The sequence below is a fragment of the Notamacropus eugenii genome, chromosome 2, assembly GCF_028372415.1.
Source record: "Notamacropus eugenii isolate mMacEug1 chromosome 2, mMacEug1.pri_v2, whole genome shotgun sequence".
Classification (NCBI taxonomy): Eukaryota; Metazoa; Chordata; class Mammalia; order Diprotodontia; family Macropodidae; genus Notamacropus; species Notamacropus eugenii.
The window spans coordinates 224800376-224815341 of NC_092873.1; the positions used below are offsets into that span (position 1 = coordinate 224800376).

At 38.2% G+C, this 14966-nt stretch overlaps 1 protein-coding gene across 9 annotated transcripts in view; it reads left to right on the top strand.

Annotated features, from left to right (window-relative positions):
* Positions 1 to 14966, top strand: part of ARFGEF3 (ARFGEF family member 3) — a 220633-nt gene that overhangs the window by 173445 nt on the left and 32222 nt on the right. For all 9 annotated transcript variants that reach the window (XM_072643438.1, XM_072643432.1, XM_072643433.1 and 6 more), the window contains 5 exons: positions 783 to 928; positions 2769 to 2948; positions 6429 to 6573; positions 7829 to 7951; positions 10875 to 10975. In XM_072643438.1, coding sequence (XP_072499539.1) covers positions 783 to 928; positions 2769 to 2948; positions 6429 to 6573; positions 7829 to 7951; positions 10875 to 10975 — 695 coding nt within the window. The remainder of the gene's footprint in view (positions 1 to 782; positions 929 to 2768; positions 2949 to 6428; positions 6574 to 7828; positions 7952 to 10874; positions 10976 to 14966) is intronic.

Sequence of the window (14966 nt, forward strand, 5' to 3'; positions counted from 1 at the left end):
TTTCTCTCCCATATGCCTCCCTTCCCTCAGTTGGAAATAAAAAGAAAAACAAAGCTATCATAAGAAATACGCTTAGCCAACAAAACAAACTTTCTCGTTGGCCATGTAAAAACGCATGCCTCATTTTGCATCTCTGTCAGGGGATGGATAGCATCCTTCATCATAAGTTTTCTGGATCCTGGCTGCTCATTACATTGATCCGAGTTTGTAAGCCAGTTGTTCATCTTCCCAGCATTGGTGTTATTATATAAATCATCATCCTGATTCTGCTCACTTTACCCTGCTTTATGGTGCTAAAACTAGTGTTCCCAGTTCACTCTGAAGCCATACTTTTCTTCATTTCTGATGGCGCTGTGATGTTCTTTTCCCCAAAATAATGCCACACTCTTAGTTTCCAGGTGTTTGCCATTATAGAAAGAACTAAGAATATTTTGGCCCATATGGGTCCTTTTCATCTTTCTTTGATCTCTTTGGGTATAGGCTTGGTAATGATATCACTGTGTCAAAGGAAATGCACAGCTGAGTAACTCTGGGAGCACAGTTTCAAATTGTTTCCAAGATGGCTAGACCAATTCACAGATTCATCAATAGCGTGTTAATGTGACCATTTTCCTTCCAATATTTGTCACTTTTCTTTTTTTGCTAACACTCTCCATCTGAGGGCTTTGAGATACCACTGATCATCGTACTGAACATGTTAATAATGCTTTGCCCTTTATCCTATGTATATGGTGCCAAGGACCGACTGTTCCTGGTTTCAGGTTTTGTCTCCTTTCTTATAGGAGAAGTTAAATCCACACAGGATAGGAGAAGTGCTCTCCACCTGTTCCGTCTCGGGGATTCAATGCTCAGGATAGTCCGGAGTAAATCTCGGCCACTCCTCCATTTCATGCGCTGTTGGAGCCTTGTGGCTCCTCATCTAGTAGAGGTGAGTGTTTGCAGAAAGGAGGAAAGACCTGGATAACTCCAGACACTTTCAGGATAGAAAAATCCTAAGAGCAGCAATATACACACACACACACACACACACACATACATATGCATATATACACATATATGTGTATGTACATATGCATATATCATGCAGAGACAATTGTTCTATCATATTTCATACTTTATAGACAAGCACATGTGAAATGTGTGTGTGTGTACAAATATATGTAAGTACATACAGAATAATTGCCTCTGCATTTTTAGAGGGAATTAACTCTTCCAATGGGATCACAAATCTTGTCCAAAATAAGTGTGGGTGTGTCTACATATATGTGTATGTGTATGTACAGAACCTTATGGAGGTTCCTACAGATTATAGAGAGGCCCCTCATATCATGTATGTAGAATAATTACTAATTTGTACCTCACTATATCCACACGTGTGTACATTTATATCAAGGGTGTTCCAAAAGTCTTAGGGCAATTGAACATAATTCAAACTTTAAACTGCACTAAGACATTTATATATACATATTGACCTGTGATTTTAATGGAATAGGAAACTCCCTCTACTGGTGCACACAGACAGCTCCTCTGTAATTTAGACAGCTGCCTGGAGAGATTAAATGGTTGTTTTGTCACAAAGTGTCACAAAGCCAGTATGTGTCAGAGGTGGGACATGACCCCTTGTCGTACTGATTCCGAGACTGGCTTCTCTAACCACCATTCCACCCTGCCTCTCCTGATACATAATTACTTCTGTATAGTAATAGCATTCCATAAGTCACAGCACAAAACTAATTGCATCACTTTATAAAAGTCACACCATATGTAGTATCTGAAGTGTCATTATCAAGGGGACAGAGAAGACACTGATTCTAACTCTGTCCGTCTCCCCTACAGTGATATACAATACGGTACTTTACAGAACTGTTCACCTCCTTCAAATAGCATCCAGTATTGACTCACATCAGAAAAAGAAAAAAACAGGCAATTTCCCATTCCTCCTCTGGGAAAAGTAGGTCAGTTGGAGTATAAAAATGTCTTTATGTTCTTGCTAGTCTGTCACACTAAACTCCTTAAGGCTAAGAATTATGTCTTCCACTAACTTTGTACTCACTCTAGTACCTGGGATAGTGCCCTGCAAAAAGCTCAATAAAGGTTATTAACTGTCTGCTTCTCAGACGCCTGGAGATGCTTTGCTCTGCAGTGTCTTTCCTCAGTTTTATTACAGTTCCCACATAGCACCTTTCATCAGACAGTCAAAATGTATTCTGCAGAATTTAATTCAACCACTCGAGAACACTTTGTGGGGGACAAAGGGTAATAGTGATTTGACTTTTTGTGAAACAGTCTCAGAAGAGTTGTCTATTTTTAAAGTCAAGTCACCAAGCATTTGTTAAGCTTGTACTATGTGCCAGGCATTCTGTTTAGGTCTAAGTGCTAAGCATTTTTTAAAAGTGTAGGTGACAAGCCTAGGAATGGATTTGATGTGTCTCAAAAACATTATTTTTGGAGAATACATTTCCACAATGGAATGGAAAGAAAATTAAAAAAAAAAAAACAGAAACAATCAGATCCTCTGATTTTTTTTCCTGTAACAGTTGAACTTTGGCATATCTATTAAATTGGGGATTGGGCTGATGAACTGGATATATTCTAGAAAAATGCATTTAGTGCTCAAATTGGAAGCCCAACTCCTAAAATTCCCTTAGAATTTTGCAGTCAGTTGCTCAATTTGATCCTCGTATGGGCTAAGAATCCTTTTAGGAAGATTTGTTGGACTTACCTAAACCTTTGTTGCTCTTCCACTCTTGATCTCTTCCCTATTGCAGGCTGCCTGCCATAAGGAAAGGCATGTTTCTCAGAAAGCAGTCTCCTTCATTCATGACATCCTTACGGAGGTTCTGACAGATTGGAGTGAGCCCCCTCATTTTCATTTCAACGAAGCACTGTTCCGTCCCTTTGAACGCATCATGCAGCTGGAATTGTGTGATGAGGATGTCCAGGATCAGGTGCATAGCTTCAGTGGGCAGAATGTGGGAGAGTCCTCCAGACTTGGTGGGAATTTTAATCAACTTGCTTACTCCAGGAATTTATGGTGAAAGGATTCACACTAGACACGAGAAGAGAAAGAGTGATGTTGTTACTTCCAAAGTATTTACTTATTTCATTATTTTTTCTAACATATTCATCATAGATATCCTCTCTTTTTCTTCTTTCCTTGCTCCGCTGCTTGTCCCTAACCCCTACATTTAAAAACAGACATATTAGCTTTCTACTTCACTATCTCTTTGAGGTCTGTAACCATGTCTTACTAAAACTTGTATCCCTTCCAGCATGAAGTATTATGCTCTGTACATAGTAGGTGCTTAATAAGTATTGTCAGTCTCTAAAGGAATGTCAGTCCTCGAGTTCCATTCTAGGTGTAAGACATTTTTAATAACTATGCATATTTGTTACATAAATTTTGTTTTTATTTTTAATGGGGTAGGAGTTGGAGGGAGACAAAATAGATTGTTTTTCTTTAAACAGAGAGGTAATACAAAAATGTGAAATATTGATTTCACTTTCAGATGTGGTCACTGTTACTAATTTTATTTAATTGTGTTACAAAAGTCCTCTTATATGATAATAACCTCAATCAATCAAGAGAAAAAATAACTTGATATTGGCTTAATGTAGGGAAGTGCTGATTTTCATGGCATGCAAAGACCATATTTTGATTACTAAGTTGTTCATAGTCTATCACAGACAGCTCTGTCCTTAGGAGAAACAATCTCCATAACATATAAAGAATCCCAAGGAAACTAATAGGCACCCTGGTCTTTTAATCCATTGTATACCTATGGGAAACTACACCAGAGACAGGAAGTGAGCAGACTTTAATAAAATAAAGAGCAGGAAGAGAGAGGAGGTCTCAAAGCATATTCAGTCTTCATTAGAATATACAGTCCTTAGAACTGGGGAGAAGGAAGGGAGAGATACAAAACAAAATGTGCAACACAGCTGCCTGAATAAGAAGGGGAAATCTATGACTCTTCTCTTGGGATCAAACAGGGAAGAAAGAGTTCAATAGAATTAAAATACAACAGGAGACCAGGAGTCTGTAGGGATCTGAGAAAACCAATTCTGCATACATAGTTTATATAGATTTGCATCTACATACCACAAAAAAGCCCTTTCCTTTAGCATGAAATAGGTCAAATAATAAAATTGACCCTCTTAGTTTTCTCTGAAAAAGAAACATTTATGTGCTTAATTCTTTTCAAGCTAGACTATGATAAAGCAGTACAGGCACAATTGGTTTCTGTTTTTTCAAATGGGTAATTTGGATTCGGGTAGAAATTTGGAATTATTCCACTATATAGTACTTAAACCTAGGGTGGGGTGGGAGAAACCTCATAGAGGAAGTCATTCACTGTGCAGCACTAGAAATGAGTTGAGATTTCCTGCCACTCCATAATATACGAGATGCACTATAACATCTGTCATAAAATTCTCCAGATACGAGCTTTTGGTTATTTATATCTTAGTCAGTATGACACCTAAAATGTACCCTCCAAGTTTTATGTTACTGATTGTTCAAAAGTACCATGTTTCTTAGTACTAATCTGAGGTCCCTTCCAACTCTGAGATTCCATTTTCATATCTTTCTTGGGTTGGTCACTCAGACCCTATTGACTTCCATGCTTGTCCTTTCATCTTCTCTATACTATGATTTTGCCACTCCTCTCTAGGGACAAAATGATTCTAGACATTGCTGATGAGGTTGGTGGTGATGGGGACCCCAAAATACCGACGGTCTGGGTCGTGCTCAAATGAATTCGACTCAAGCCTTCTTAAAGCCAAAGAAAACAGTTTATTAAGGATTCACCTAATTGGGTTGCCTCTTAAGGAGCCTAAGCTTTTGTAACGCTTGTATTCACAAGCGGGCCAGACACAATCCCAGCTAGACAGAGTCTGAGCTGGATTGCATCTGAGCGCCTTCATGGAGGCAAGGTGGGACTTAAATACAGAAAAGAGTATAGGAGGGATCTGGGGGGGAGGGGGAGGTCTGGTAGTCCAGGGTGATGGGAGGAGGGGTTTAGGAAGGGTCTTGAGAAGTCCAAGGAGGGTCAAAGACTGGAAACACCTGGAGGCTATCAGGAGATAGACAATGGAGGGTTTGGGTGGAAAGCAGGTAGGGCAATCAAGGGATAACACACAATGATCACAGATCTGTGTATGAAAGGCCAGATTCTGTGAGGAGATACAGGAAGAGATCCAATTTGAGTATGAAAGGTCAGATTCTGTGAGGAGAAACAGAGAGCTCAGTTTGAGTATGGAAAGTCAGATTCTGTGAGGAGAAGCAAAGAGAGCTCAATCTGAGTATGAAAAGCCAGGTTAAGTGAGGAAATTCCAGGGGAGCTCAAGAAGTTCCCAGAGTCTGAACCTCATCATTGCCTGCATCTCCCACCCTCACATTTTGGCATAAAGGAAATAGCCAGAAAATGTGTAGGGGAAAATTTTGGAAAGAAGTGAAGATTGGTGAAGAGGGAAATTTGTTTAAAAAAGACAAACCCAAAGGAGGCATTCTTTTATGGATTTATCATGATATTAGCAACTACCTTACATATTTTCCATGATTATAAAATATTTGAGATTTTGTACTGGTGTTTTTAAGGAAGTCAATGAGTAACAAGGGGCAAAGAGAGGACTATTACTTATTTCCCATTTGGAGCATGTAAACATCTAAGACAGGATTTAATGTCTATTTCTTACCAAATTATATAGAATATTGATGGATATTGGACACTAATTATTATTGCTTATTTTCATGCCTTTGACTAAAAGTAATGCTTGGAAATTACAGAATTGTATAATGTTACTGAAGTTTGAAAAGTTAGAATCCTATTAGCACAATTCATCTTTTTATGGGGGAAGTTAACTAAGGCTCAGAGGACTTGTGAATTATTCAGGATCACATTGTTAGTAGCCGATAGGGAACCACTGTCAGTAGCCTCAGAAAACCTGAAGTAAAATTTCCAATAGACCTTATAGCCTCTAGAGCTGATAGATTTCTTAACCTTCCAACACACTTGAGAAATTTTAGCTTTAAAGGCCAAGGCACTCTAGCTGGGCTGGGAAATGTGGGATGATCTGATATCAGATCCCAGGACAATGAATTCTGACTACCATTTACTATCTATATGACTTTGGGTTTCTTAACCTAAGTTTCTTGATCTCTTTAAATCTCAGTTTCTTCAGGGTTCAGTTAGGTTACCTCTAAGATCCCTTCCAACTTTAAATCTCTGATCCTCTCAACATGAAGGAGATGAAATCTAGTTTGTCCATGCTAAATTACTTTCTTTGACCATTATCTCTGAAGGAAAGAGGAAAAAGATAACAGGGAGGGAGCCATTGTCCTTCCCAAGGATTTTACTTCATCTCTTGAGTGAGGGGTTGTAAGAGCTAACATTTTTATTTGTTTGTTTCATTTGTTTTTAACTCAGGTAGTCACATCAATAGGAGAGTTGGTTGAAGTATGTTCTACTCAGATCCAGTCAGGATGGAGGCCCTTATTCAGTGCCCTGGAAACAGTGCATAGCAGTAATAAATCAGAAATGAAGGAATATCTTATAGGAGACTATTCCATGGGTAAGGCTACTTGGATGATTCTTTCCTTTTCAGTCCCTATCACATGCTTCTGTAAATTTAGGAGAGACCTGAACATGTTAACAAGCAAAAAGGAAGTGATAGTAGCTAGGGAGAGATTGAAGTTTAAATAGAGGGAGGAAATGATCAAAGAGACAAGCTTCCATGTGACACATGGGAGGAGTTGGCATGACAACCTCAAGATGACAGATTGGTCTTAGAAAGGCCACCAACTCATCCAGCTATTGAATACAAAGCAAAGGAGGAAAGGATGAATAAAGATGTAAAAAAATAAAGAAGAATTCATAATGGATAGTTTTAATTGCCTCAGCAAATCAGGGAGCAAGATCATCTTCTAAGTGAGACATTCAGACAGAGACAGAAAATAAGAGACAGAGACAGAAACAGAGATATAGAGGCATAAACAGAGACAAAGGGAGAAAGAGAGACAGAGACAGAGAGAGGTAATTAGAAGATAAAGGGTGGAAGTTTGGAACTGCCACTTGAGGAATATGCTGGAGAGTCTATCCAAGGTGAATAGAAGGATTGATTTGCAACTGTGAGAGCATAATTGCAATCCAACCAGCATGCTCATGTGACTCCTTCTACACATACAATGAGGTGAGAGTTAGCAAAGGATGAATAACAGAAGGAAAAGCAGGAGTGTTTGGGGATGGAGATTTCAGTTCCAAAAGAGGCTAGGGCATGTCATCTCTGCAAACAGAAAAATGACAAGTCAGCTTTGTAGGAAGGAAGGGAGAACCCACAAAATGGCAATTCTTTGGGCTCTCTACCCACAGAAGTACTGGCTTCCTTTCCACGTTTGCTAGGTCAAAATACCATCAAAAAGTTCCAGCCCTCACAGCCCATAAGACTATATTGAAGCCCTCTCAATGCATATTGATATTCTGTAACTACCATTGATACAGCATTCCAGTGAGTCTGACTACACACAAATTCTTCATTTCATTGCTGGGTTCACATGTTGCCTCAGTTCTAATACTCATTCAACTCTCTCCTCACGTATCCCTGCCTAGCATCTAAACACTTGCAATGTGCTTGTTTAGCAGAACAATATTTGCAGGCAAACTCATGAGTCTGGTCTCTGGAAACCAGTGGACTTTTTCTGAGTAGTTGTCAATTCAGGGGTAAGACTGTCTCTCTCCAAAAGCTCTTTTGGGGAGTTGCTTTAGAGATGCTCTTGATTTGGCTAAACTCAAAGATGACAAATTTACCTTCTGTGTTTCTCTTTCCATAGGAAAAGGTCAGGCCCCTGTATTTGATGTCTTTGAAGCCTTCCTGAACACAGACAATATCCAGGTGTTTGCCAATGCAGCCACCAGTTATATTATGTGCCTTATGAAGTTTGTCAAAGGATTGGGTAAATGTGACTTTCTAATGCATTTAATTTAGCTAAATCTCTACGTTCTCTTATCATGATGGTATTTGTCTGGAAGCCAAGCCCTTTGTCGCTAGGCATACTGTGCGCTTAGGAGGAAGTAAGCATCCTAAGACTTGAACAGATGGTAAACAGTGTGTGTGACGTACCAGAACCAAAACGCTTATTATGAAAGTCGCTTGGATGCTATCCAGAGCTAAATTACAGTATGGTGCTGTTGGAGCTGTATGCAGAGACTAGGCCTATGAAGAAACACATTGTAGAACATTCAAGTCGCTTTAGTCTGTCTTCTTAATTCTGACAACATACAATATTATTATATTCAGAAATCATAGTAGATCACATCTATTGACTACTGTTTTATAGTTTACAAAATACTCTTTCTCTCAACAACCTTGAGAGCATAAGGAATGATATGCCCATTTTACATGCAGGGAAACTGAGGCCTAATAATTTTCATGGTCCCACAGTTAATGAACAGTAGACTCAGAACATGAATTCAGTTTGTTTGACACAAAATAAAGTGTTCTATTTTTAACTTCTGTTTTTGAGTCATAATGAAACCACTTTCTTGAAGACCAGAATATCAGTGGTCCAAATTTAATTCAGGGGTCTGAAGGATATGATTTTGAATGGGTCCCTTTAACCTTTGTTATTTGTAAAATTTGTTTCCAAGAGAAAGGAAACCCCAAGTCATACAGAAACTCTGACCCATCATATTTAAACCCTTTCAAGTTACTGTTCAGTATATTTTAAATTTTCTATAACATGCACTATTGTAGTATGTAATATAACCCAAACTCATCTCAGGTTCAGGTTTATCTCATCTGAGAAGTTTGGAAATTATCTTATTAAAAAATAATTACAAAAAAATAATCATAGGTCTACCAGGAATTTAGATTTCCAATGGTATAGAATTTGGGAACAGTTTTGTAGAAACATAGGATATGGCACTGAATATTCTTATTGAAAGCTCAATGTTCTTGACAGTTCTGCATTGTTTGAAATGAGAAAACAAGACACAAATAGGGTGACATTATTATTCAGATCCTATGGAGAGCTAGAGATGGACTTGAACCCTGAAATGTAAAATGCAATCTAGTGCTTTAAGGCTAACACTGGTCAAGGTCAGGTGGCTTCTTGGCAATTTCTGTCATCTGTATTGCCAAAATTCTGTTGGATTGTATATTTTTCATAGGTTATAATCTATCCCAAAGGTAAGCTCTTAAAGTCATCTTAGGAAGGATGGAAGCTTGTAAGAGCTAACTTGCAAGGAGGAAATGGGAAGAATCATGGTGACCATATAAATGTAGTACACTAATAAAGCTACTGAAAAAAAGAGATTTCAGAAAGGCAGAATCTAAAAGTAGGAAGGCATCTTAGAACTTATTCTGGCCTGAGTTGTAGCCATCTGAATCCTTTTTCCAACTTTCCCAACAAAAGGTCATCCAGTATCTCCTTTAAGATCCCAACAAGAGGAATCCCACCATTTCTTGGTGTAACTCATTCCACTTTTGGGTCCAGTTTTAATTATAATAATTTTTTCCCTTACATTAAGCTAAATTCTGCCTCTCTGAAACTTTCCCGCTCATTGTTATTAGTTCCACCTTCTGGAGCCAAGCAGAATAAGTAGAAACCCTCTTCAACATTGCAGCCCTTCAGATACCCAAAGGACAACTATTATATGCCCCCATCTCTTCTCTTCTTTGCAGTAAATATCCCTAGTTTCTCCCATTGATTCTCAATGATATATTCACCAGTCCTTTCACTATCCTGGTCAACTTCTTCCATTCTATTTTGTCTATATCCTTCCTAAACTGTGATGCCTAGAATTAAATATTGGATGTAGCCTGCTGTATCATATATAATTTTAATCACTTATTTCACATCTTTCCAGTTTCATGTGCTGTATTATAAAGAAAATTCTTTAATATTCTTCTTTAATGTTATATTCAACTAAGTCTCCCTAGGGTATATTAGAAAGTAGCCTGAAGTTTTCATTTGCATTTTTATATTTTTCTAAAATTAATATTCAAATAGATCTGTTTCTCTTCCTTTCAAGACTTCCCTCCAATGATGAGGATCACAATTTATCCATGCTTACACATCCTGAGCAGTTCTTATTCATGTCATGAAAATTCAGGAGTCCATCCAATTTATAATATTATTATACAATTAATGCACAATGATTGGTTTACTTAATTTAAAATAGTGAATCTATATTAGATGCGAAGGAAAACAAAGGATTTATGCCTGCCTATCATCCTCTTGAACTTGACCTTTAAGAATAGGTTTTTGTTTTCCGCATAAGTTAAGAGATGCTAATTTAAAGAATGTGCTTTTTTTTCCCAAGAAGAAAACATTCCTCGTTGCTTATTGCTTCTGAATTTTACCCAACACTTAGTAATTATCTCTGTTTACCCACAGGGGTGGGTGCTAGTTATCTATAAATGTGGATAATTAAAAACAATTGTAATACTGCACAATGATTTTATTAAGATGCACAAGCAGAACAATTACAAAGGAAGAGAAGTGATTACAATCCGCAGATATGATCAATGCTGTTTACCTATAGGAAACCTGGAAGCCACAGGAGTAACAGATTATACATATGGACAAATAACAGATGGAAATAATTTAAATTCAATTAAATGTTCCTCATCCCCAGCCCCTCAGATGTGCAGTGTCTCCCCAATCTCTGTCATTGCTACTTAGTGATGATCATTGGCAACAAAATAGACATTTTCCCAGCAACAGAGAGGAAGCATAACCTCCCTTGCAGAAATAAGGTTTATTATTGGTAAGGACCTTGATGGTTTCTATTACAGTCATCTCTCAGCAGTCTGGCCAGCTATGGTTTGCTGGCATTTTTTAACCCTTTTGTGTTTATCTTCCTGTCCTCTAGGAGAAGTAGAATGTAAAGAGATCGGGGATTGTGTGCTAGGGTCATCAACATCAACTGACTTGTGCCTTCCCGCTCTTGATTACCTCAGGAAGTGTTCTCAGGTATGGTGAAAATGAGCATCTGGTCTCTGGAGGCTCCTTAGATCTCTGGGTCTGAATTGACCCCAGGCAGAAATTGGTGTCATGTATCTAGATAGCGCCCTTTGCTTACTACACTTTCTGCTGTCCTAGGGAGATGAGGGAATGGATGTGATGACTTCTTCCTCTCTCTACCCTTCCCAAGAAAAAGAAAAACTCATTGGATACTGTCCTTGACCTAGGCAATAAGTCTCATAGATCACTGATGGCACTTAGAGACTATATACTAACTCAAGGATTCTGAAATATGACTCTCTATAGATCCCTTCTTAAAATTATTTTGATTTAAAATCATTGACAGAAATGCTAAATTCCAAGAAGTAATTAGTGAAAATAAAGGTATAATTTTTTTCCCCATCATAGTTCACAGACTCCTTGAAAGCTATGCACAAACATCTTATGGGTCTGTAGACCCTGTACTGGAGGTAAGGAAACAACGTCTTTTGAGTCAAATTTGGCTAAAATCATCTGGTTTTTAAGCAGTTATGAGAAGGGGGAAAGTCTCTGTTTACCTATAGTTGTGAAAATGCAACAGGACCTTAAGACTTAGGAAGCAGTAACATAGTAGCTACAATATATGAATATTATGGAAAATAGAGGGCCTATGTATCTATTCCCCCCAAGTTATGTGTGTGTGTGTGTGTGTGTGTGTGTGTGTGTGTATGTGTGTGTGTGTGGATACCAGGCTTTCTGTATGTTCTCATTTGGCTTCTCTGTATATTTTTTGTCAGTCTCTTCTTTATCTCTTCTGTGATTCTTCCTTAATTGGTCAAAACATGGAAATAATTTTTATTACTTTTCGTATTTAAATATTTAATGTTGCTTTTCTTTCAAAAAAGTGACACAATGTCATGTTTTCTGTTTCTCTTTTTTAAAAAAGACCTGACTAAATTAAAGGTTTTTAAAAAACTTATATGTTCTTAGATTTTTTTAAACTATGAGGTTTTGGCCCTTAATTTTAAAAAAATCTTTCTTTTGGGCAGGGACATTTTCAAAGGAAGAAAGAGAATTAAGGAGAAAATCAGTGACAGTTGTGAGAATGAATGGATGCCACAAAAGTTGTACTGCCTTTCAATGGGACCAATTTAAACAGGCCACATTTATAACTTCATAAATTTCTGGACTCTTAAAAGCAAGGTCATAGTAATAAAACTCTTGAGTCATATAGCAGTGGGGATTAAGCCACAGTTCGTGCACCACATGTAGTTCTTTATAGATGAAAATGTGCTTCGCAGAAGGTTATGACAAAGCTAGTTATAGTTCTCCATCCCTTTAGCTATATTCTCCTACTCCTACCTCCCCTCACTTTATAGTTAAAAGGGCTAAAATGTATGAAAAAGACCAGTCAAAAATATACTTGATAAAGCATTTTTTTCTTTCATGAAAGAAGAATGATACCACTTTTATTCATCAAATATTCATGAAGTACACTGTCATACAGCCTGTCTCTTCCAATTTGCCTTCACTAAATGTGTGACCGTGTTTTTCCTTCTTTTTTTTTCGAGAGAGAGGTGAGGCAGTTGCGGTTAGGTGACTTGCTCAAGGTCACACAGCTAGTAAGGGTCAAGTATCTGAGGTTGGATCTGAACTCAGGTTCTCCTGTCCAGGGCCAGTGGAGTCTACTCAGTCTACTGCACCACCTAGCTGCCCCTACCCCTTCCTTCTTACTCATTGGCTTCCAGTTTTCTCCAAGATCAAATATAAAGTGCTCTATTGCTTAAAACCTTTCACAGCTTGGTCCCTTGATGCCTTTACAACTTCTTGCATGCTATGGTCTAGGTGCACTGGCCTTCTTGCCACGCAGCATTCCATCTCCTAACCCTGTGGGTTTGCCCTAGATATCTTATATGCCTGAAACAATTTTTCTCCTTACATTTACCTCTTAGCTACCCTGTCTTCCTTAGACTCAGCTCAAACTCTACCTTCTCAGGAAGTCTTTCCCAGGTCTCCACTTCCCTGCCCTCATGATTGCCTTCCCAGTGAGATTCCCAGTTATTTACATGATGTCTCCTCTATTCAAATATAAACTTTTTTGCCTTTCTGCCCTCAAGGAGCTTACAGTCTAATAGAAGAGCTCATTGATTGAATGCCCAGAACAAGTAATGTGCTAAGAATGCCTTTTTGAGGCTTATAACTTCCCAGGTAGGTCAGGGTTTCAGGGCCCATGCTGTCATAAATATAACCTGTATTGAAAAGACAGAAAGGCTAGAGTCTGGACAAGAAGGCTCCAATAGGGGGAAGCATCAATGTGAAAACTGTTGTAGAAATTAAGAAAGAAGATAAGACGACCTCTACCCTGTATATGACTGAGACCCAAGTTTTCCAATATTTTATAAGCATTAAATTCTTTATTAACCAAACATGTCTATACCAACTTCTATGATCTCAGAAAGAGTTGAGGGGTAGCTCCTCTGGACCTAGTAGAAGTTGGAGCTGAAGTAGGGGAAAAAAGCAGATTTTTCTTAAAATTGTATATTTTTATGTACAAAGACTACCTTTTGGGATCTAAACTTGTTATTCTATGATCTATAATTTTCAAATAAAATGTCTATATGTGAAAATTCAAGATGAATGAGGACTTTTTATTTTTCTTTTCTGAAGCCTGGGATCCCATTTTGAGAAACACTTTTGAGCAGTAGACATAAATTGCTATGAGCTTTAGGCCCTCGGTGACTTAGGACAACCTAATTAACAAAGAAACAGCTGGCCTGGGGAATAAGACTCATTCTCTAAATTATCATATTCCCTTTTCATTGCCACTTTAGCTGTTGAAGATGGGGAAAAGATGAGAAATATATTCTGATAATGGGGAGAGAGAGAGATACACTTTGTTCCTTTGTCCCAAGAGTGTGAGTTTCATAGTAACAGAGGAGAATCTCAGAAAACTTCAAAACTGGGGGTCTAAGGAAGAGAAAAATCAGAACTGCTCTTTCTTGGTCCCCTCCTCTCTGGTCTCCACAATAGCACTTCTCTCTCTTCCCCCCTTTCCCAATATCCTTGGATTTCTTCCTAACCTTTACAGCCCATCTGTGTCCCTTGTCTCTTTAGCCAGTTTGATAGGGCAAGGGAGGAGAGAAATATTTTTCATGCTTTGGAAGCATTTCCTTCTTGCCTGTTAACAAAAAGTAATCTTCCCAGAGAAATAATGTTATACTGATAGATTCAGCATAGAGCTTATCCCCTATACCCCAGTCCCCCAAAAACAACCTTTTAAAAAACCTCTTTCACCTATATAATGTAGTGCAAATGCTATGCAACATTGTTGACCCATATGATTATGGGTTCTAGTGTCTGTGGCCTCTTCAGTGTTTTCAGCTGTGGTAAAGGTTAAAGTCTCTGTGGGCAGGGTGTTGGTGCTGGGCTCTTCCCTACTCACTTGGCAAAACTGAGAGAATCCTGGTTAGTTTCCTTTCCTTAGGTAACTAATATGCCTATATTCAATGCGTTGCCATACTCCATCTAAGGACTGCATTTTAGAGGAAGAAAGAAAAGCAACAACTGTATAGGTCACTTCCACTAAATTTGAGTGTCATGCCTCACTATGGCATACAGTTGACCCCAGTTTCTTAATCAGTCAAGTATTTTTTATTAGTCTACTATGTGCTAGGCACTAGAGATACAAGTGTGAAGAATGAAATTATCCCAATTCACAAGATGCTAATGAGAGAAACCTGAAATACACATAAAATTATATTCAGCACAGATATTAGATTAATAAATGCCAAATACATAGTAGTTAAATATGTGGTAGTTTGGGAGGAAGGCACAAACAATTTTGGGAAGACCAGTAAAGGCATCATGGAGAAGATGATGCTGGGATTCATCTTTAAGGAAGGAATGTGCTACTCAGTGAGGGCAAAGGTGAGAAAGGATGTTCAGACATGGAGGCTGCCCAGTCCAAAGGCACAAAGATGAAAGATGAAGTTTCATAGCTGAGGAATAGTGAGAAGTATAG